A 20,185-nucleotide genomic window follows, 5' to 3' on the forward strand; every position below is an offset into this window, starting at 1 on the left:
TCCCATAACATCTTGGTTTCTGTCTTGAGCAACTCAGGGTGCCGTATATTGAACTAGGGAAGAATTGAGAAGAGTAGACCATGGGATATAAAGATTGGAATTTCCATTTCAAATATTTTAGTTTGAGATTCATACGAATTCCAAGTGGGAATCAGGCAGGTGATTATAAATTTACATTTGGAGCTCAGAAATAAGGTCTTAGGCTAGAGTTAGAAATTTTAGAATTATCATTTTGTAGTGCTTGAGTGTGGGATATATGATAGGTGTATGGTGGATATATGATAGGTTGTGTGGGATGAAGCTCTGAAGAGCCCTGATGTCTTGATGTTGGGGGCAGAAGGATTAGGCACAGGAACCTGAGAAAGAGTTGCCAGTGTGCTAGGAGGAACCCTAGTGGTGGCCAGTGGTGTGGACGCTGCTGAGAGAGCAGATGAGGGGACTGGCGACCCTTACGTATGCCAGCTAGGGCTTGATGGCCTGGAGAATGGTTTGCATGAAGGAGCAAATGTGAACATCCATTGAGAATGTTGTATAGAGTGAGTGAAAGCAACCTATATGTCTAACAGCTGGAACATTTAATCTATTGTGATACTGGGGATCCCTGGGTGGCTCAGTTTAGTGCCTGCCTTCCGCCCAGGGCATGATCCTGAACTCTCGGGATCGAGTCCCGCATCGGGCTCCCTGCATGGAGCCTGCCTCTCCCTCTGCCTGTGTCTCTGCCTCTCTCTCTTTGTGTCTCTCATGGATAAATAACATCTTTTTTTTTTCTTTTTAAGATTATATTTATTTATTCATGAGAGACACAGAGCAAGAGCAAGGCAGAGACCTTTGATCTCAAAAGCAGGTGCTAAACCGCTGAGCCACCCAGGGATCCCCCAATAAATAAAATCTTTAAAAAAAAACTAATATATTGTGTTATATTTATGAATGATGCTATATAGTGTCATAGTGCATACATTAGATCAGGAATTGATGAGCACAGCCCCCAGCCCCAAATCCAGCCTATTGCCTGTTTTTGTAGGGCCTATGAGCAAGGAATGGTTTTTGTATTTTTAAATGTTTGGGAAAAATCAGAGAATAGTATTTCATATATGTGAAAATTATATGAAGTTTAAATTTCAGTGTCCAAAAATAAAGTTTATTCATTTACCTATTAGCTGGCTGTTTTGCATAACAGCAAGTTTGAGTACTTGCAACAGAGAACCATCTGGCCTATAAAAACCTATTTATTAAAACAAAACAAAAAACCTATTTATTATCTGATGCTTTATGGGGAAAATTTGCCAGCCACTGAAGTTGATTGTTCATGTGATTTAATCTTTCTTTTTAATATTTATTTATTTATTTTAGAGAAAAAGTGAACATGAGTGGGGGGGCAAGATGGAGAGGGAGAGAGACTCTCAAGTAGACTCCATTCTGAATGTGGAGCCCAATGTGGGGCTTGGTCTCACAACCATGAGATCACAACCTGAGTTGAAGCCAAGAGTCAGATGCTTAACTGTGTCAGCTCAGACGCCCCAATGTGGTTTAAGCTTAAGAACATAATTTGGAACAACATGGGGTACCTGGGTGGCTCAGTCGGTTAAGCATTTGCCTTCTGCTCAGGTCATGATCTCAGGGATTGAGTCCTATGTCGGGCTCCCTGCTCAGTGGAGAGTCTGCTTCTCCTCATTCCTCTGCCCTTCTCCCCCCTCACGTGTGGCGTGATCTCTCTCTCTCTCAAATAAATAAAAAAAAATTTTTTTAAAGATTTTATTTATTTATAATAGACATACAGAAAGAGAGAGGCAGAGACACACGCAGAGGGAGAAGCAGGCTCCATGCCGGGAGCCCGACGTGGAACTCGATCCCGGGACTCCAGGATTGCACCCTGGGCCAAAGGCAGGCGCCAAGCTGCTGAGGTACCCAGGGATCCCCCATAAATTTTTTTTGTTTTAAAAGCAACTTGAAACAATAAAACCAGTTGCAGGAGAAGTAGGATACTATTTATATTGACTTTGGCATGCAGAACATATTTTATAGGTTCATACATAACAACATGTGTGGAATGCTGAATACAAATTTAGTGAAAGTGGTACCTTAGCACTTACACTAGGGTAATGATATCAGAGGAGTGATATTGGAGAGGTACACAGGGGACTTGAATTGTACCTGTTAATATTCTATTGTTTATTGAAATAAAGCAAACAGGGGATCCCTGCGTGGCTCAGCGGTTTAGCACCTGCCATCGGCCCAGGGCATGATCCTGGGGTCCTGGGATCAAGTCCCGCATCGGGCTTCCTGCATGGAGCCTGCTTCTCCCTCTGCCTGTGTTTCTGCTTCTCTCTGTGTGTTTGTCTCTCTCATGAATAAATAAATAAAATCTTTAAAAAAAAAAAAAAAAGAAACAGAGCAAACAAAGTTGTATAAGCAGATGGTTGGTGCATGAGTATGATCTGTATGTCTGCATGCTTGAAATATTTTATATTTTAAATGAACAGGAATCAATAAGGGATTAGTATCTAGGATATAAAGAACTATAAATCAATAAGAAAAAGGTCTCCTCAACAGAAAAATGATAAAATAAAATGAACAAACGATTCACAAAAAAAGAATTCTCTATATGGCTAATAGAATTGAAAGAATATTCCTTTTACTAGTAATCAGAAAAATGAAAATTAAAACAAGCATGGGATACCACTCACACCCTCAGACAGGTCAGGCCAGACTCCGGCTCTAATCTTTGTAAAATTTGGGAAAGTTGTGAAGAAATAGGACTCTCAAACTACTGGTTGGGCTGAAAATTGATAAACTCATTCATCTGGAGCATGATTTGACAATATCCTGTAAGCCTGACAATGTGTGCACCCCAAATTCCAGTTCTGATTCTGGATGTTTACCTCAAAGGAATTCCTACACCTGTTAATTGTAGCATTGTTGGAAGGTGATAAATTAGAAACTAAACATCCACGATCAGGAGAAAGGATCAGTAGTGTGTGGCATATTTGTACTGTGGGTAAATGACTAAAATGATACACCTGTCTGTGTTAATATGGTGAAATCTGAAACATGTTGAATAGAAACAATAGCATTAAAAGGTTGTGTGTGTTACATGGACATAATTTAAAAAATACAAACAGCCATATGTACATAATCTTTTCTCTTACTATTGAAAACAAATCTGGTAAGATACTAGCATTTGTTAAAATTAAGTACTTTTGAGTGCTTGTAGTAGTCTTTGTAATTTTCTAAGAATGTTTGGGATGTTTCTTAATTAAAAATCGAGGGAAAAAGGGAGTGACTGGGAGTTGAAAATGAGGAAGGGAAGTTGTAAGAAGTTTGGCTGTGGAAGGGAGCAGAGAGAGGAAGACACCTGTTGTCTCCTGGTTTCTTTTTTCCCTCTCAAGTGTGATGTGAGGTTATCAGCTGACCGGCAGGGCTGGGTGAGAGTTTGAGAGAGCAGAGAAGGTGTAAGGGAGTCCTGTTGGAGAACCAGAGCTCATTGATTACAGAAAGGTATGTTGTCTGCCAGTGTTAGGTGTCTATTGAGATGGTGATAGTGACTCTGTAATGTTAACACGGGCTACACGGTTGGGTGGCTCGCTTCCAGCAAAGCCCAAGTATAGGATTGTAGACATTCAGGAGTGAGACCACTATGTTCCTCCAGGCTTAGGTCTCTGCTGCCGGATGGGTGTAATGGAAGGTGAGTGCTGGAAAGGGGGTCAAGGCAGTAAGTGTGCACCACAGAGTAGGTAGAGGGAACTGGTCAAGCTAGAAGAGGGATTGATATGTAGAAAATGGTGAGGCCAGGGGAGCCTGGGTGGCTCAGTCTGTTAAGCATCTGCCTTTAGCTCAGGTCATGAACTCTGGGTCCTAGGATTAAGCTCCACGTCAACCTGTTCAGTGGGGAGTCTGCTTCTCCTTCTGCCTCACCCCCAACTCATGCTCTCTCTCCCTCACTTGCTCACTTTCTGTCTCAAAAAAATAAATAAAATCTTAAAAAAAAAGAGAGAGAGAAGAGGAAGAAAATGGTCAGGCCAGGGATCACAGGCCTTGGGGTCACAGTGCCTTGATGATACTTGAGCACCTGAGCCAGAAGAATCTTTGGAGTTGTGATTTCTTAAGAGGGTATGTTCTCTGGTGATGATGAAGTCCAGTGAGTATTCTCTGGTGGAGGAGGTGAGTAAGCAGGCGAGTAGAGCCCAGTTGTTGGAGAGAGGTCCAGGGTAGCTCCTCTGTGTGGACACTGAAGTTAGGAGGGCTGGAGAAAGTGGGAACCGTTCTAATGTCTGCTGAATGCCTGGTTCTTGCAGGATGTATGAGTCTCAGTTGGGCATGGTTTCCATAAGATGGGGGAAGTACTAGCCTAGAACTGTACTACTTAATATACTAGTGCCAGTCATTATGGGCAGCTATTAAATTTAAATTAATTAAAATTAAATAACATTTAAAATTTGGTTCTTCATTTCACTAGCCGCAGTTCAAGCGTTCAATAGCAGTATGTGACTCATGGCTATTGTATTGTTGTACAGATAGAAGAAGTTTCTTTTTTTTTTTTTTTTTTTTTAAGAAGTTTCTTTTTTCACAGAAAATTCTCCTGGGCAGTGCTGGTCTGGGAAGAATGAGAAGGGCACTCTTGCTGCACCTCCTTAGCCTGAGCTGTGGATTGAGGATGAAGCATAGGAAGTTAGTTGGGGGTATTCAGAGCTGTGTAGATACAAGGATACCTTGACTGAGATGCAGAAATATGCCAAAGTAACAGAAACCTAAAATAACAGTTTGGTTGGATCTGAAAACCACAAAATAGAATTCATGTATCTAAAATAAGGTTGTTTTATGCAGTTTTAGAATTACTGTACAGATGTGTATATAACGTTTCAAAGCAGGTTGTTTTCTGTATGTGTTGGGCCTGACCTGAAGTATGAGCCCATAATGCCTTAGATCATTTCTCATTGTCCTAGCACACTGGCCACCTCTGACGTCAGCAGACGCAAGTGGCTGATACCAGGAGCAGAGTATTCTATCTTTACTGGCCAGCCTTTGGATACCCAGAATGATAGAATGGATAACCAGCTGGTGGAAACCTGCACTACTGGGTAAGGTAGCTTTGTCAAAGGTCGTATTTAGGATTTCTTAATGGTTTCATTTACATTTCAGTTGGTTTTAAATGTTCAGGAAGGTCTAAAGAGCCTTCTCTGTTGCCTCAATGTCTTACTTTTGAGGACCAGATTTTTATTTTACTTTGAAAAGCTAATGGGTGTAGGATACTTTCCTATTAAAGACTATGCAGAGCGTCCCCTGCCCTGTGTTCCCAACACAGTGGTGTGCTGTGCATGGACTATCAGGATAAGGTGTTTGTTGATCCTCTTACCCTCTGGACAGCCCAAGCAACTATTACTCTAGAGCACCACAAAATTACAGTATTTCTGTATGTGCAAGGATGTGAAGAGAATTGAGAAGTACTGGTCTATTACCTGCAGGTTCAATTTTAGTTTATTTCATTGTAAAGAATACATCCTCATTGTGGAGTGTATTTGTTAGCTCTCATGTTATTCCCCTAACAAAGCTGGTGAATTCTGTATTAGCTCAGGCTGCTGTATTAAATCACCATAGACTGGGCAGCTTGAGTAAGAAACATTTCTTCCTGCAGGTCTGCATGCTGAGAGTCCAAGATTGGGGTGCTGGCACAGAGCCCACAGGTGAGGGCTCTCACCAAGGGTTCTTGGTGAGAGCCCTCTTCCTGGTTATATGGTCTTCCCTTGGTGAATGTGTGCAGACAGTGTTCTTGGATCTCTTCTTTTTATAAGGGCACTAATGATCTCATCTAAATCTAGTCACCTCCCCAAGGCTGAAACCTGCTAACACCATCCACTGAGGATTGGGGCTTCAACATACGAGGTTTTCAGGGGGACAGAAATACTCACTTCATAGTACAGTGTGTCTTACAATTATTATTTAAGGTATCATTCTCCTCCGGAAAAGGATTCTTCACCTGGAAGTTCACCAAGAAGCTTACTGAAAAAAAAACAAATAGAGACTTCAGATACACCAATCATGAAAGCTTTAAAAGAACTTGATGAAGGAAAAATATTTAAAAATTGGGGCACACAGACAGAGAAAGAGGACACCTCAAATAGTAAGCATTTTTCCTTTGTTTGATATAGAGATAATAGATTATAGATACCTTCCTCTTTGCCCCCAGTTTTATCACCTTCCTTATTAAGTCCTCTAGCTTGTAATTTATCACAGTCATGACATAACATGTATCTTTTATACAAAGCAGACTACATATTACTTCTGATTAGTAAAGATTTATGCAGCATTCTTAAAAATATTTGGAAAATTTCTACATGAGTTTGTCTTGTCTCACACTGGAAAGTTATGACAGACATTTGGTATTCATAAAGTGAGATGTAATGTTTTCTACTGTCCCTTTCTTGGTTACTGAGCATCTCACAGGACAAGAAATATCTTTTTTTTAAGATTTAATTTTTTTTTTTTTTAATTTATGATAGTCACACACAGAGAGAGAGAGGCAGAGACACAGGCAGAGGGAGAAGCAGGCTCCATGCACCGGGAGCCCGACGTGGGATTCGATCCCGGGTCTCCAGGATCGCGCCCTGGGCCAAAGGCAGGCGCCAAACCGCTGCGCCACCCAGGGATCCCTTTTTTTAAGATTTAAAAACGATTTTTTTTAAAGTAATCTCTCTACTCAGCATGGGGCTCCAAATTAGAACCCCAAGATCAAGAGTCACATGCTCTTCCAACTGAGCCAGCCCCAAGATTGGGGTGCTGGCACAGAGGCCCCAAGAAGTAGCTTTATTTTATTTTTTTAAATTTTATTTATTTATTCATGAGAAACAGAGAGAGAGAGAGGCAGAGACACAGGCAGAGAAGCAGGCTCCATGCAGGCTCCGAGCCCAACATAGGACTTGATCCCGGGTCCCGAGGATCACACCCTGGGCTGCAGGCGGCGCCAAACCGCTAAGCCACCGGGGCTGCCCAAGAAGTATCTTTAATACTGTCTTTCTCGCAAGTGCAAGTCAGTAAGTATTTGCATCTTCTTGCCCTCCTGTGCTCACTTGATGGGGCCTGCTGATTACAATGTTAGCATCTTGGGTATTGCATCTCCAAGGCGGTATCTCTTAGTAAATAAATTAGTGACTTGCTTTCTAAAAATAATCTCTTGTGAAAAATCACCTTGCATGGCAATTGTCAACAGATAGCCAGAATGAATTCTTTATAAGCTCCCATATTTTCTTCAAACATTTTTTCATCCTTATGTATTTGCAATAATCATTCTTACCTGGATACTGGGTATTGCTTGCTTGGTATAATCATCTGTTAATAGAGGCAGGTAATCAAAGGTAGGTTTTTTCTGTTTACTTTTTAACAATTTGTCTGTTACAGAATTAGTGAATCCTCGGCAAACTGAAACATCAATCAATGCAAATCGGTCTCCAGAGAAATGCGCCCAAAGACAGAAGAGATTTAACTCTGCTTCACAGAGATCATCATCTTTACCACCTTCAACTCGTAAATCGAACACTCCAAGTAAGAGTTAGATGTATAGATCTCCCTGGCTGAAAGGAGGGGCATCCAAGCTGTGTGCACACGCCTCATGTTTTCTCTCTAACACCTACTAGAGACTACTCTGAGCCCCAGGGTCCCTAAATAGGATCTTATTTAATAATAGTATATCACCTGATTGCACAGATACTATGACTACAGGTGAAGAAATTTTAAGATTTAATTTAAAAATTAAATCTTAAAAAATATTACAATGAGATTTTGTGTGTGTGTGTGTGTGTCCAGCAAAATTTTTTTTGCAGCTTACACCACTTCACAGTTTTTGAGATTATTGACGACTATCTAAGTAAATATTAGTTCAAACAAATGAGGCTAGCCTGAAAAAGATGTTGCTTTTTATATATTTACCTTCAATTTCTTTAGGCAGTTATAGCTATGGTTTTAAAGGTTAAGCATTAGGTTTCTGTTTTCTTGATTTCCATTTTCAGAACGGCTGAAGATATTTGTATGTACCTGTGTTACAGGAATGTGCACTGGTGTTTCCATCTTATTTCCAGTCAGTTTCTAAAATCCTGAAAAACCAGTTTTGAGTCTCGAGTGCTGACACAGCAGTCTGAAACACTAAAATGTTGACGGTGGTTCCCTCTAGGTGTTGGGATTATGAATTATTTTTATTTTGGATGCTTTTGTTTATCTTTCAAAAAGTTTTACAATGAAATTGAATTCCATTAAAGTTACCAAAAAGTACTGTAAAAGGAAGTATGTTCTGCAATATAATGTATTATGTAGGAAAAAAGAATATTTCCTCTTTGTTTTCTTCTGTAGCAAAAAGAGAGATTATGTTAACACCAGTGACTGTGGCTTATAGTCCAAAGCGATCTCCTAAAGAAAATTTGTCCCCAGGATTTAGTCATCTACTGAGCAAAAATGAAAGCAGTCCAACTCGGTAAGTTCTCTAAAATAGTAGAATAAAATATTTTATTATTGATTTTTTTTCTTTTAAGTGTCTGCTTATGCCTGTAGCTATCACTGATTTTTCAGTTGCCAGTGGGAACCCTATGGATTTAAATCATTTAAATGAATGTCATACTGAAAATAAAGTACTATAATACATGAAAACAGTTTTTAAACTATGTAAACTGCTACCACTGAATTTAAAAACTGCCTCAGAGTCCCTCCAGCTTTTGGGTATAGAATGGTAATTGTTTTTTTTCCTGAAAAAGGTTTATGATACAGGGAAATTTTTGAGCCATTTGTACAAGAAAGTGGGCTGTCCTGGTATGGCCCTGTCAGTACACGTAAGTTTCCCTGGGTGCCTGAAAAAATTGTTCTCTCTCTGAAGCAGGTCTGCAGTGCAAGCTGCCATGGGAAGCCTTGGACACCTGCAGTGTGAGAGCTGGTAACCTGGCTCCCTCAGGCTCTTGAGAAATGACTTAAGCACATTGAACCTCAGTTTCCCCTTCTATAAAAAGGGATAGTACTTCCCTCCTATTTTATAAGGTTGTTAAAAAGATTGAAAGAGCTACTGTGTGGATAAATGTTTCAAGTCTCCAATATGTAAATGTAATTTTGTGTTAGGAAATATAAAGTCAGTTTTAGAAAATTATATGACCAGCTTTTTTTTTTTTTTAATACGTGAATATGTGAATTAACTGGATGCCAGCTCATCTTTCTAGTGGAGATAGGGAAAATCAATTAACATTTTTTTCTCACAAGCAACTTGCTTCGTTCAATAGATTTGATATACTTTTGGATGATTTAGATACTGTTCCTGTGTCTGCATTACAACGTACCAATCCAAGGAAACAACTCCAGTTTCTTCCTCTAGATGACTTGGAAGGTATCTTTTTCCTAAAAAAAATTATTAGTTATGGGTATAGTCATTCTTTTTGTGAATTTCAGGTATCTTTTCAAGGTCCGAAATATTTTAATATCCTGCACTTAAATAATTTCTGCCCAAGGACCTCTAAAATAAGCATTCGTGATGCTCATATTATGTGTCAATGTTCTCACTGACAAGCAATGTTAATGTTACTACTTACTGGGGCCATACTGTTCAGTTTTTCTCTTATATTCTGTAATTTCTGTGCAACTTAGGCGTTAGGTGATTTTTTTTTCTTTTTTTTTTTAAAGATTTATTTATTTATTTGTGAGAGACAGAGAGAGAGAGAGAGAGAGACAGAGAGAGAGAGAGAGAGACCAGAGACATAGGCAGAGGGAGAAGCAGGCTCCAAGCAGGGAGCACGATGTCAGACTCGATCCCGGGTCTCCAGGATCACGCCCTGGGCCAAAGGCGGCACTAAACTGCCGAGCCACCTGGGCTGCCCTCTTTTTTCTCATTTATCTTTTTAAGTTTGGAATAAAGTTACAAGAGAATGCATGTGACCCACTTGGGCAGGCCCTGTGACATGCTAGCTCTTCTCCATTGGTGTGGGTTTGTGTCCACTAGACAAGTGTTTAGCATTTAACTTTTTTTTCTTCAAGTTTATTTATAGTTCATTTAAGTTTACACACCTTCATTTAGGGAAGTTATACATATTGTTAAACTGAGGGCAAAGCTTGTAGAATTCTGTGGAGAAAAAGCACTGAGTAAATATGATTGTTGTGTCTCTTTCCATTCCATTTTTTTGGTATGTGGCAGCCCTTTCCAGAAAGTGAAGTTAGATAATTTAGATAGTCATGTATATGATCTATTAGGAAAATTGATTTAAAAAAAAAAGAAATTTCTTTTCTCTCGACAGAAAAAAAATATTCAGAAACAGCCACCGACATCCATGTTAATCATAGCTCTTCTCCCGAACTGTTGCCAAATGGAGTGAAGAAAGTGTCTGTGCGATCAGCCTGGGAGAAGAATAAATCAGTTAGCTATGAACAGTGTAAGCCTGCATCAGTAGCACCACATGGTAATGATTTTGAGTATACAGCAAAAATTAGGACCCTAGCTGAAACGGAGCGGTTTTTTGATGAACTTACAAAAGAAAAAGACCAGGTAAAAACAAACAAAAACTTAAACTTTTTTCTGACCTTAATGCTTGTGTCTGAGGAATAGTCAGAAGGGAATTATTGAGGCCAGCCATCTCAGGAAGTTTCTGTGGATAGCAAACCAGAGCTGAGCTGGCCTTGCTGGTTAGGATGAAGGGAACTTATATGAGGGCAAGCTGGACAAGAGAATACTAGGCTGAAGCCTGTCCTTTCCATTCTGTTGCAGACTTCCCTGCCATGAATCAGAATTCTTCTGTTTTCATTTAATTTTTTTTGTGTTAATAGATTGAGGCGGCTTTGAGTCGAATGCCTTGTACCGGAGGACGGATCACTTTGCAGACGAGATTGAATCAGGTGAAAAGTCTTAGCTTGAATCTGGATTAGCGTTGTGACGCTGGCTAGTGCACCATTTTTCTAAGATGATGTTAATTTAGGCATCCTGAAGCAATTGGGCAAAACGGTTAACCTTTTAGGAAGTGTTTGGTGATTTAAGACTTTATTTAATTATTCATGAGAGACACACAGAGGTAGAGACATAGGCAGAGGGAGAAGCAGGCTCCCTGTGGGGGACATGGTGCAGGACTTGATCCCAGGACCCCGGGATCACGCTCTGAGCCAAAGGCAGACAGCCAACCACTGAGCCACCCAGGTGCCCCTATAATATATTTTAGAATGGCATGCTGGCTTTCGGGGGTAAAAAGTGATTTTTACCTTTATACCCATGAAAAAGACGTTCATGCCACTATGCGATATGCCTTCAAACAGATTTTACATTAAATTAATCCTCTCACATTAAAATGTTCCTTTTTGTATTCATTTTTTCCTCCCCAATATCTAATTTATTTCTCAGTTCCTTTCCGTTTAGTAAATATGTGAAACAGTTGTGCTTTGCACCTGGAATCGCTGTAGAGGTTAAAAAGAGAAATGTGATTCCATTACTGAGCAGGAGATGGTGCAGGTGAAGCGGGTCATGTGCATTTCTTTTAGTTGCTTTTCAGAGAGAACTAAAATACACGAAACCATGGGACTTGCAAAATCACTTTTTGTAACATTTAATTAATTAGTTAATTTAAAGATTTTATTTATTCATGAGAGAGAGAGAGATACAAAGGGGAGAAACAGGCTCCATGCAGGGAGCCTGACTTGGGATTTGATCCTGGGTCTCCAGGATCATGCTGTAGGCTGAAGGCAGCACTAAACCGCTGAGCCACCCGGGCTGCCCTTTTTGTAACATTTTAAGCATAATAGCAAGGATAGGTCTCTTATATCACTGCGTGTTTTGGCCTTTCAGTGCTTTAATTTCAGGAAAAGTTCATTTTCAGATTGGTCTGTGATAGCAGAAGGAAAAAAAATGCAAAGGAAACAGCAGCGGTCTTTTCCTAGGGCCTATATGCCTAACTTCTCCTTAAGACTGTAAGTCTCTTGGGATGCCTGGGTGGCTCAGCGGTTGCCTGCCTTCGGCCCAATGCATAATCCTAGAGTCCTAGGATCGAGTCCCACATTGGGCTCCCGCATGGAGCCTGCTTCTCTCTCTGCCTATGTCTCTGCCTTTATTTCTGTGTCTCTCATGAATAAATAAATAAAATCTTTAAAAAAAGTCTACTCAGTATAAGACTCAACACATGAAGCTCTTCTTCCTTATTGGGAAGACAGAAGGAAAACTTCTGGATATTCAGATTCTAAATTTATCTGATACATTTGTTTAATATTTTTTATGTAATGGTTGTAAGCTCTTAAAATAACTTAAAAGGCAGTAGATTCTTTTTTATGATTTATTTATTTATTCATGAGAGACGCACACACAGAGGTAGAGAGATAGGCAGAGAGAGAGAGGAGCAGGCTCCATGTAGGAAGCCCGAAGTGGGACTTGATCCTGAGACTCTGGGATCATGCCCTAAGCCAAAGGCAGATACTCATCCGCTGAGCCACCGAAGCATCCCAAAAGGCAGTAGATTTTATTCATACATGTTAAAGCTGTTTCTGTTCGGTAAGGAGACCAGTGACAGAAAAAGGAACTTGAGAATTCTTATGATTCATAAGTGAAAAAGGTAAAATTGGGCAAAAAAGATGAAAAATATTCAGCCTCACCAATGAGTAAAAAAAAATACAAATTTGAACAAAAGCATCATTTTAAAAGATTTTTTTATTTGAGAGAGAAGGAGAGAGGGCATGCAAATGTGTCAGGAAAGGGGCAGAGGGAGAGAATCTCAAGCAGACTCCCTACTGAGCTCAAAGCTGGACATGGGGCTTGGATCTCATGACCCTGAGACAGTGACCTGACCTCAAATCAAGAGGCAGATGTTCAACGGACTAAGCCACCCAGCTGCCTCCAAAAGCATCATTTAAAACCAAACCAAACAAAAAACTATTACTTAGGCAGGTATTTAAATGTGTGTGTGCGTGCACACACACACGAAAATATACCCAGGATGGAGAAAAGCATATTCTCATATATGGCAGGTAGAAGAGGAAATTGTCACAAACTTTCTGGAGTATAGTTTAACATGTATCCAAAGCTTTAGAATACTTGTTTCTTTGGACCTAGCATTTTTACTTCTGAGAAGGATTCCTAAGGCAGTACTTACAGATGTGTGCAAAGAAATCTTTTTTTTTTTTTTTCTTAAGATTTTGTTTATTTATTCATGAGAGGCAGAGACATAGGCAGAGGGAGAAGCAGGCTCCATGCAGGGAGCCCGACGTGCGACTTGATCCCGGGTCTTCAGGATCATGCCCTGGGCTGAAGGTGATGCTAAACCACTGAGCCACCCAGGCTGCCTGCAAAGAAATGTTTTTTTAAAGAATATTTATTGCAGCATTATTTATGGCATCCAATTAGAAGCAACCTAAATTTCTACTAAAAGATCCTTGGTTAAATCTAATGGACTATACACATTAATTTAAAATGATTATATAGAAAGATATTTCGTAACAAGAAAAGTTCAGTTGAAAAATGTTTTGAAGTAAACAATTTCATTGTTTTTGTTTTTCTTCTTAATGATGTGAATATCTACAGAAAAAAAAAACAGGGGATCCCTGGGTGGCGCAGCGGTTTGGTGTCTGCCTTTGGCCCGGGGCGCGATCCTGGAGACCTGGGATCGAATCCCACGTCGGGCTCCCTGCATGGAGCCTGCTTCTCCCTCTGCCTGTGTCTCTGCCTCTCTGTCTCTCTCTGTGTGACTATCATGAATAAATAAATAAAATCTTTAAAAAAAAAAAAAAAACAGGAAAGAACTGGTTATTTTTACTCCTCTGTTTTCTATTTTATCTTGAACATTTGATCCTTATATTTTTAATTTTTATTTATTTTTTAAAGATTTTATTTATTCATTTGAGCTAGCCGGGCAAGATTTTATTTATTCATTTGAGAGAGAGAAGGAGCGAGGGGTTGGTTGGAGAGGGAGAAGGAGGCTCCCCACTGAGCAAGGAGCCAGACTTCTGGGCTTGATCCCAGGACTCTGGGATCAGGACTTGAGCTGAAGGCAGAAGCTTAACTCACTGAGCCATCCAAGCACCCCTTATATGATTTTTTTTTTTATAACTAAAGTTGTTTAAAAGGAATTTTTAAAGTTTTATTTCAGAATACCACTGGAGTTAATACCGAGTAAAGTATCTAAAATGATAAATTTATATTCTAGGCACTATTTATTTAATAATAGTACTGTTTATTTAAAAATAGCAGTTGTTACATTGATGTGTTGTGAAATCTGTTTCTTGGAAAAACTCCTCCAGCTTGTTCCCTTCTTTTTAACTTAGAAATTCTTGTCAGAAGAAAGTTTGTTTGGCATACGCCTAAGTGGGATAGGCCCCAGTCCGTGTGTCCATTTCTTCTGCTGAAGTGTGAAGTACCATCTTGACTGGCTCAGCCTGAGTCAGAGACTTATTAGCTTCTTGCAGTTATTTGTATCAAGCTTGCTGGAATTTCTAGACTCCAAGTAGCATGTGTGCTGAGGCTCTGTTGAGGTGCAGGGTTGTTTTGAATGGTTGAAAGTTGATTCGCCTTGTTAATTTAAAGAAATAATATAAACAAGATGTGTGTAAAAAAAGTAACTGTGATTTGAATGTTTATACTTGCTCCTTTGCTGAAAGAAAGGTCAATTTGGTGGTAATTATAGAACCAGCGAATTTGATGTAGAATTCTAACGAACCTTTTCCTGTTATTTTCCTTCAGGAAGCTCTGGAAGATCGTTTGGAAAGGATTAATCGAGAACTGGGCTCAGTTCGAATGACATTAAAGAAATTTCATGTTTTGCGCACCTCTGCAAATCTCTGAGATTTGTACCCATTAAATTTTGAGATGTTTTTGTTTGCACTAATGTATAATTATGCACTCAGAAATGGCAAACTATTTTGTACTGTTTATAAGCCTTCAAATAGTAGTTTTACAATCATGCTATTCTTTACACTTGCTATTTTATACTTCAAATGGCCACATATTTTCAAGATATTTTTGTTATGCTCAGGAATCTCTTGTATATTTTACTATTTAAAAAGTATTATTTTTAAATAGTATCAGTCTCCAGTTTATATCAATAGTAAGAAAATGTAAACAGGGGAGGCAGCTTGTTTCTAAACAAATAGTGTTATCCTTTTACAATTAACTTTGCACACTAATTTTATATACTTGTCCTACATTGTGAATATGATTCTTTTCTTAAAATAAATGCTTAAGAACAGCTTCCGTAATGATAGACTAATACATGCTGAATGTAAAAAAAAAAAAAAAAAAAATGCATCATACCCTGGAAATTTAGCTGTGTTGAAATTCTTTTCTTAATGGCAATGCAGTTTCTCTTAGGAATATGTCTTAGAGTGAATATTAGAATAGTAATAGTGGAAATATTGGAAAGAATGAAATATTGGAAAGCTTTGAAAATTATGAATAGCTCATTTTGTTTCCCTTGAACTTTACTGTTGATAAAGGAAGAAAAATGAGAGTTGTAATTCTTTAATGTCATATATGTAGTACTTTTCAGAATGCGGCAAGCAGTTGGGGAGCTGTAGCTTTCTGTTCAGCGTTCTGGGTGGAACTGTATCCCTCCTGTGGCAATAAGTTGATGGATGAAGCTGAAAGGCCACCACCCAGTGAGGTTATAAGAGCAGCCTTGGTTTCCTCTGTGTCAGGCTTCAGCTCTCAGAGTCACCATGCAGATGTTTTTAATCCCGCTCCACACTTTCACCCCTGCCAAAAAATCCCACAAAAAACAAAACCCCAACTGCTGCCATAGTAGGTGCTCTAAGGCTGCTAGGATCAGATCAGAGCACCCTACCCTGCTTGTTCATGGACAGGGAATGTGTGTGGATGGAGCTTTGGCCTTGCTGGAGGGCTCCAGCTCACTGCCTTGGCAGTACCTCTTTGCTTTTGGATGTGGCATGTAGGCCAGAGGCTGTGCTCTGGTCAGCATCACTAGCAGGTAGTCAAGTCTGGGCTGCTCCACTGCCCACTTTTTTGGTGGCTGGTCAGAATCCAGAGCCCACATATTCATGTATGTATTGATCAATAGACTCATCCTTAAATTTTCAAAATTGATTCCCACTGATAATACTCAGGTTTTAAAGCTTGGTTTTCTTTTGAGCTTTTTCTTCTTATGTGACTCTTAAATAGCTTGTAGTTCTAATGAACCAAGCCACCCATTACTCCACTAGGGTCTATGTATGCCTTTGAGCAGGGATCTCAAACTGTCTTTGAGCACCCTTCACCAAAGCTTTCTTGGCTGAGCCCCACCCCAGGCCTGATGCCCAGTTGTGCTCCCTTCTCAGCTTTGGGGAGGGGGTTCTCCACAGGGAGGGGCCTCTGACACCTGCCTCTCCTGTTCCTATCCATGAATTGAATCTTTGCTCCAAATCCTGCCACCAGTTGAAGACCTTGGCTAATCACAGTTATTCATCAACAGAATAAGTGCCTTTATTCATGTTATTTTTTTCTAGCCTTTTTTTTTTAAGTCAACTAGTTATAGTAAAAAGTTAATTTTAATCAAGCTCCAGTACAGCTGTGTCAAGACCTAGTAAAGGGATTGACTTTACTGATGGTATTCCCTTTATGTTCCTACACAAAACTTGAAACTTACTAGGATATTCATTGTCCCCTCCTTTTATCGTTAAGTCCATTACCTCAGAAGAATAGGGAATTGTGGTTTCAAAAGAGTGAGTTTTGTCTTAGTAGTTGCTATTGGCTTATCCCAAGAAAGATCTGAAACCCCATCAAAACCTCTTCTGTGCCTCTCAGAAAACATATGCTTTGATTCTTGAAATGTATAATAGATGGGAAGTTTCAGACACTTATTTAAAAAGTAAACCTTTTTCTTCATAACTGTGAAGAGGAGAACCAAGGAAAATTTTTTCAGCCATCCTTCCCTTTTTTTGTGTGCTTAATTTACGAACACAGAATGCTCAACTTAAAAACAACTCTGCCTCAAAGGTGGCAATCTTAGAAAGCAGCTGGTGTCCCTGGGAGGTCAACTACTTTGCTCCCAGGTGGGGCTGAGCTGCAGAGGAAAAACAACCGGAGTGCATCTTCCACTTCTAGGAAGTACCTTTTTAAATGCAAATAGAATTAACTCTCCGTCTTCACCTGGTTCTGCCCCCTTCCTCCCCTTCCGGTGCCTCAAGGCACCAGACGTGTTCCCGCTGACGCAGTCGAGGTGGCTCAGTGCAGGGGTGCTGGGCCGGGGAAGAAGAGCCCGGGGAACCTGGGTCACCACCACGAGGCTCAGGCCTGTCTGCCTCTGCAGTTTGAGATAAGATGATGCAATAAGAAGCTTCCTTCCATTTTAAAAGAGATTATGTAAACTACCTGGTGCTTAGTAACTTTTCAACAAAAGTACACAAGTCAGATTCATTCTGAGTTACAGAGGCTTTTGAAGTAGTGATTTAGTACTTTGTGTGTGTGTGTGTGTGATTTAGTACTTTTTAAATAGAAAAGTAGGTTGTGCCCCTAGCAATTGACTTAAAATTTACCTTGGGTTGGTTGACATTTCTGTTAGGTGATCTAAGATGTTCTCTCCACCTTTTTTGCAGAAAAAAAGATTTCTTGGAGTTCAAGTGGTTTTTCTGGCGTGAGGTGGCTTTTTTGTTTCTTCAAGTGACTTAAAACTGGTAACCTGTTGGGTATTACGTTCAGAGGCATTATAAATAGGTAATTTAATGTAAATCTAAGTTGTTTTCCTTAAAAAATGAAAAATGTTGACAATGTAACCAAAATAATTGCACCTTTTAACATTCCCAAATTAGACCTCTGTAGTTGATGGCCTGTAAAGCAGGACTGTGGGAAGGTCACGCCTGCACTGGGCATCAGAAGAGCCATATGAAGATACTGATGGCTTTTAGTTTGACAAACAGCCAAAATGTGTTCTCCTTTTTAACTCTGAAAAACCAGGTGCTTTGCTGAATGCTATTTAAGTTTGAATTCTGCACTTATGTAATAATTAGATATTTTATCATTTTACTTATCTCGAAAGCAGTTTTCACTAAATTTTAATGTGCCACTTGGTCTGTGAGTCTTTAAGAAGCTTTAAAACAGAAGTGCATACCTAGCACCCTTTAAGAGTCGTACAGGTAAATCATGTTTACCCATCATGAGTGTGTGTGGTCATGATATGTACAGGTCTGATTCAACCAATTATGTTGCACAAATTTTGCAGGAAATAATTTTTTGCCAAGAGTTCTGTGGCAGTTTGATAATATATTAAACTACATCAGTATTCTTAGGACCTGTGTTACAAAGCTTTCTCCTCCTGATTTATGTTTCATTTCAATAGCTGCCTCTCAAATAGGAGGAATCAAGCCATAAAATTGTATTTGCTAGACGTGATAGACTATGTCATCCCTGTGACTACAGACTTCAAAGATAATTGTTTTATTCACAGTTGCACTGTAACAGTGACCAATATAATGTGAAAACTTGCTTCCTCCAGTGCTGCTGACGGTTAGGCAAAGACAAGTGCTTGTTGCAGTTGTTTTTAAATCTAGGCAAGTATTGGAGTAATGGAATTGTAAGCTCTGTGAGAGCAGGGACCATCATGTCTTCATTCTTGCATATAGGCACTCAATAAATATTTGTGGATACGAACTGTCTTGAGATCTTAGTGTATTTCTTCTTACCAGGTAACTGTGGGATCTGCTCTTTGACCGTATGAAGGCCTCCCAAGTTTTGAGTGCAGTCATGGCAGGGTTAAAATGGTATCATCCAGGTGCTCAGTTCTGGAGGGTGGACAAAGAGCCTCACTCTGGAGTTCTCTGTATGCCCCCAAAACCTCTCTTAGTGGGCTTTAAGGCACTCGGTGGATGGAGGAAGGTGGGGGCTTCAGTTTCGTATTTGTTGGGACACCTTCACTTCTCTCACCAATTGTCATAAGAGGCATTTTGAGGGCAGCCCCGGTGGTGCAGTGGTTTAGCGCCGCCTGCAGCCCAGGGCCTGATCCTGGAGACCCCTGATCGAGTCCCACGTTGGGCTCTCTGCATGGAGCCTGCTTCTCCCTCTGCCTGTGTCTCTGCCTCTCTCTCTCTGTGTCACTATGAATAAATAAAATCTTAAAAAAAAAAAAAAAAAAAAAAGAGGTATTTTGAGAGTTGTTGGCTTTCCTGGCCGCCTCTTCTAGTTCTGACTGTAGCCACAGGGGTGAGCAGCCTCTGGTGGTTTTGCTCTCTCTCTGACTGCATCTGGACAGTGTTGGACTGCTTTAATTTTAGCACTTGCCCTTCCAGAGGAAAAAGCACTCTTCACCCACTGAAGGTGATATGTGAGCTAGGTTTTAGGTGTGCCCTGTTTAATTCCATTACTTCAGATCTTGGCAAATAAGGCCATTTTTGCTCAATCTAAATACTACATGCTTCACGATTTAAATGTCACCCAGTACCCCCTCGGTGGTCTTGTTTGCAACTGGAGAGTCCAATCAGGAGGGAATACCAAGATAAAGCTATCTCTGACCCTCTTCCAGTTGGACTTTGAGGTCGGGAACTGGAGCTTCACGCACACCCCTTCCCAGTACTGATGACCCAGGGGCATTATCGTCTTAACCCGGAGCGAACGCATTGGGTGCCGAGGACTGAACTTGCTGCCTGCGGGCCGCAAACCTGGTCTCTGATGCAAGCCTCCGGCATCCAGGGCTGGGCCTCAGGGGGCTGCCTGTGACGCTGCAAGCGCCTCGCGAAGTCGTGCGGCGTGTTCTAGCTGTCCTCTTGCTCCTTAACTTCGTTTCTAGGGAGCTCCTGAGCAGTCACGGTCGCCGCCAGGCCTCGTCCCCTTCGGCCGGTGCGCTCGGCTCCCGGTCCCTGGCGAGGCTGACGGTGATGGGGAGGCCCCCCTCCGGCGGGGAGACCGCGAGCCGGCCCCGAGTCGGCCGGGTTCTTCCGGCGGAGCCCAGCCCCCGGGGCGGGCGGGGGCGGCCCCTCTCTCCGGGACTCGCCGCCGCTCCCCGCGCGGCCTGACGGAGGCGCAGGCCCGCCGCCGACTGGGGGAATGCGAGGCGGGCGAGGCGGGCGAGGCGGGCGAGGCGGGCGAGGCGGGCGAGGCGGGCGAGGCGGGCCAGGCGGGCCAGGCGGGCCAGGCGGGCCAGGGCAGCAGCGGCCGCTGGGGCGCGCGGGGCACGGCGGCGCCGCGGCGTAGAGCTGTCCAGCCGGCCCCGGCCCCGGCCCCGCGCCCCCCCCCGCGCCCCCCGCGTCCCCCCCCCCCCCGCGCCCACCCCCGCGGGGCCGGCAC

At 41.3% G+C, this 20,185-nt stretch overlaps 1 protein-coding gene and 1 long non-coding RNA gene across 18 annotated transcripts in view; one reads left to right on the forward strand and one right to left on the reverse strand.

Annotated features, from left to right (window-relative positions):
- The window catches only part of MPHOSPH9 (M-phase phosphoprotein 9), a 71,794-nt gene extending 53,238 nt beyond the window's left edge, over positions 1-18,556 (forward strand). For 15 of the 17 annotated variants that reach the window (XM_077875354.1, XM_077875357.1, XM_077875358.1 and 12 more), the window contains 8 exons: positions 4,941-5,075; positions 5,940-6,115; positions 7,390-7,533; positions 8,335-8,455; positions 9,246-9,349; positions 10,251-10,498; positions 10,777-10,845; positions 14,660-18,556. In XM_077875354.1, the coding sequence (XP_077731480.1) occupies positions 4,941-5,075; positions 5,940-6,115; positions 7,390-7,533; positions 8,335-8,455; positions 9,246-9,349; positions 10,251-10,498; positions 10,777-10,845; positions 14,660-14,761 (1,099 nt within the window). In that variant the 3' untranslated portion in view covers positions 14,762-18,556. Of the gene's footprint in view, positions 1-4,940; positions 5,076-5,939; positions 6,116-7,389; positions 7,534-8,334; positions 8,456-9,245; positions 9,350-10,250; positions 10,499-10,776; positions 10,846-14,659 lie in introns of those variants that run through there. The other 2 variants (XM_077875359.1, XM_077875370.1) reach the window with 2 other exon arrangements.
- LOC144299769 (uncharacterized) lies at positions 14,133-20,049 on the reverse strand. Its single transcript, XR_013366459.1, has 5 exons — positions 19,561-20,049; positions 18,830-19,016; positions 18,589-18,687; positions 17,446-17,588; positions 14,133-14,488 (listed from the first exon to the last, which is right to left on the reverse strand). It is a non-coding gene; the product is annotated as an uncharacterized LOC144299769 (long non-coding RNA).
- Positions 20,050-20,185: the final 136 nt, after the last annotated feature.

Source organism: Canis aureus, chromosome 27, assembly GCF_053574225.1.
Source record: "Canis aureus isolate CA01 chromosome 27, VMU_Caureus_v.1.0, whole genome shotgun sequence".
Classification (NCBI taxonomy): domain Eukaryota; kingdom Metazoa; phylum Chordata; class Mammalia; order Carnivora; family Canidae; genus Canis; species Canis aureus.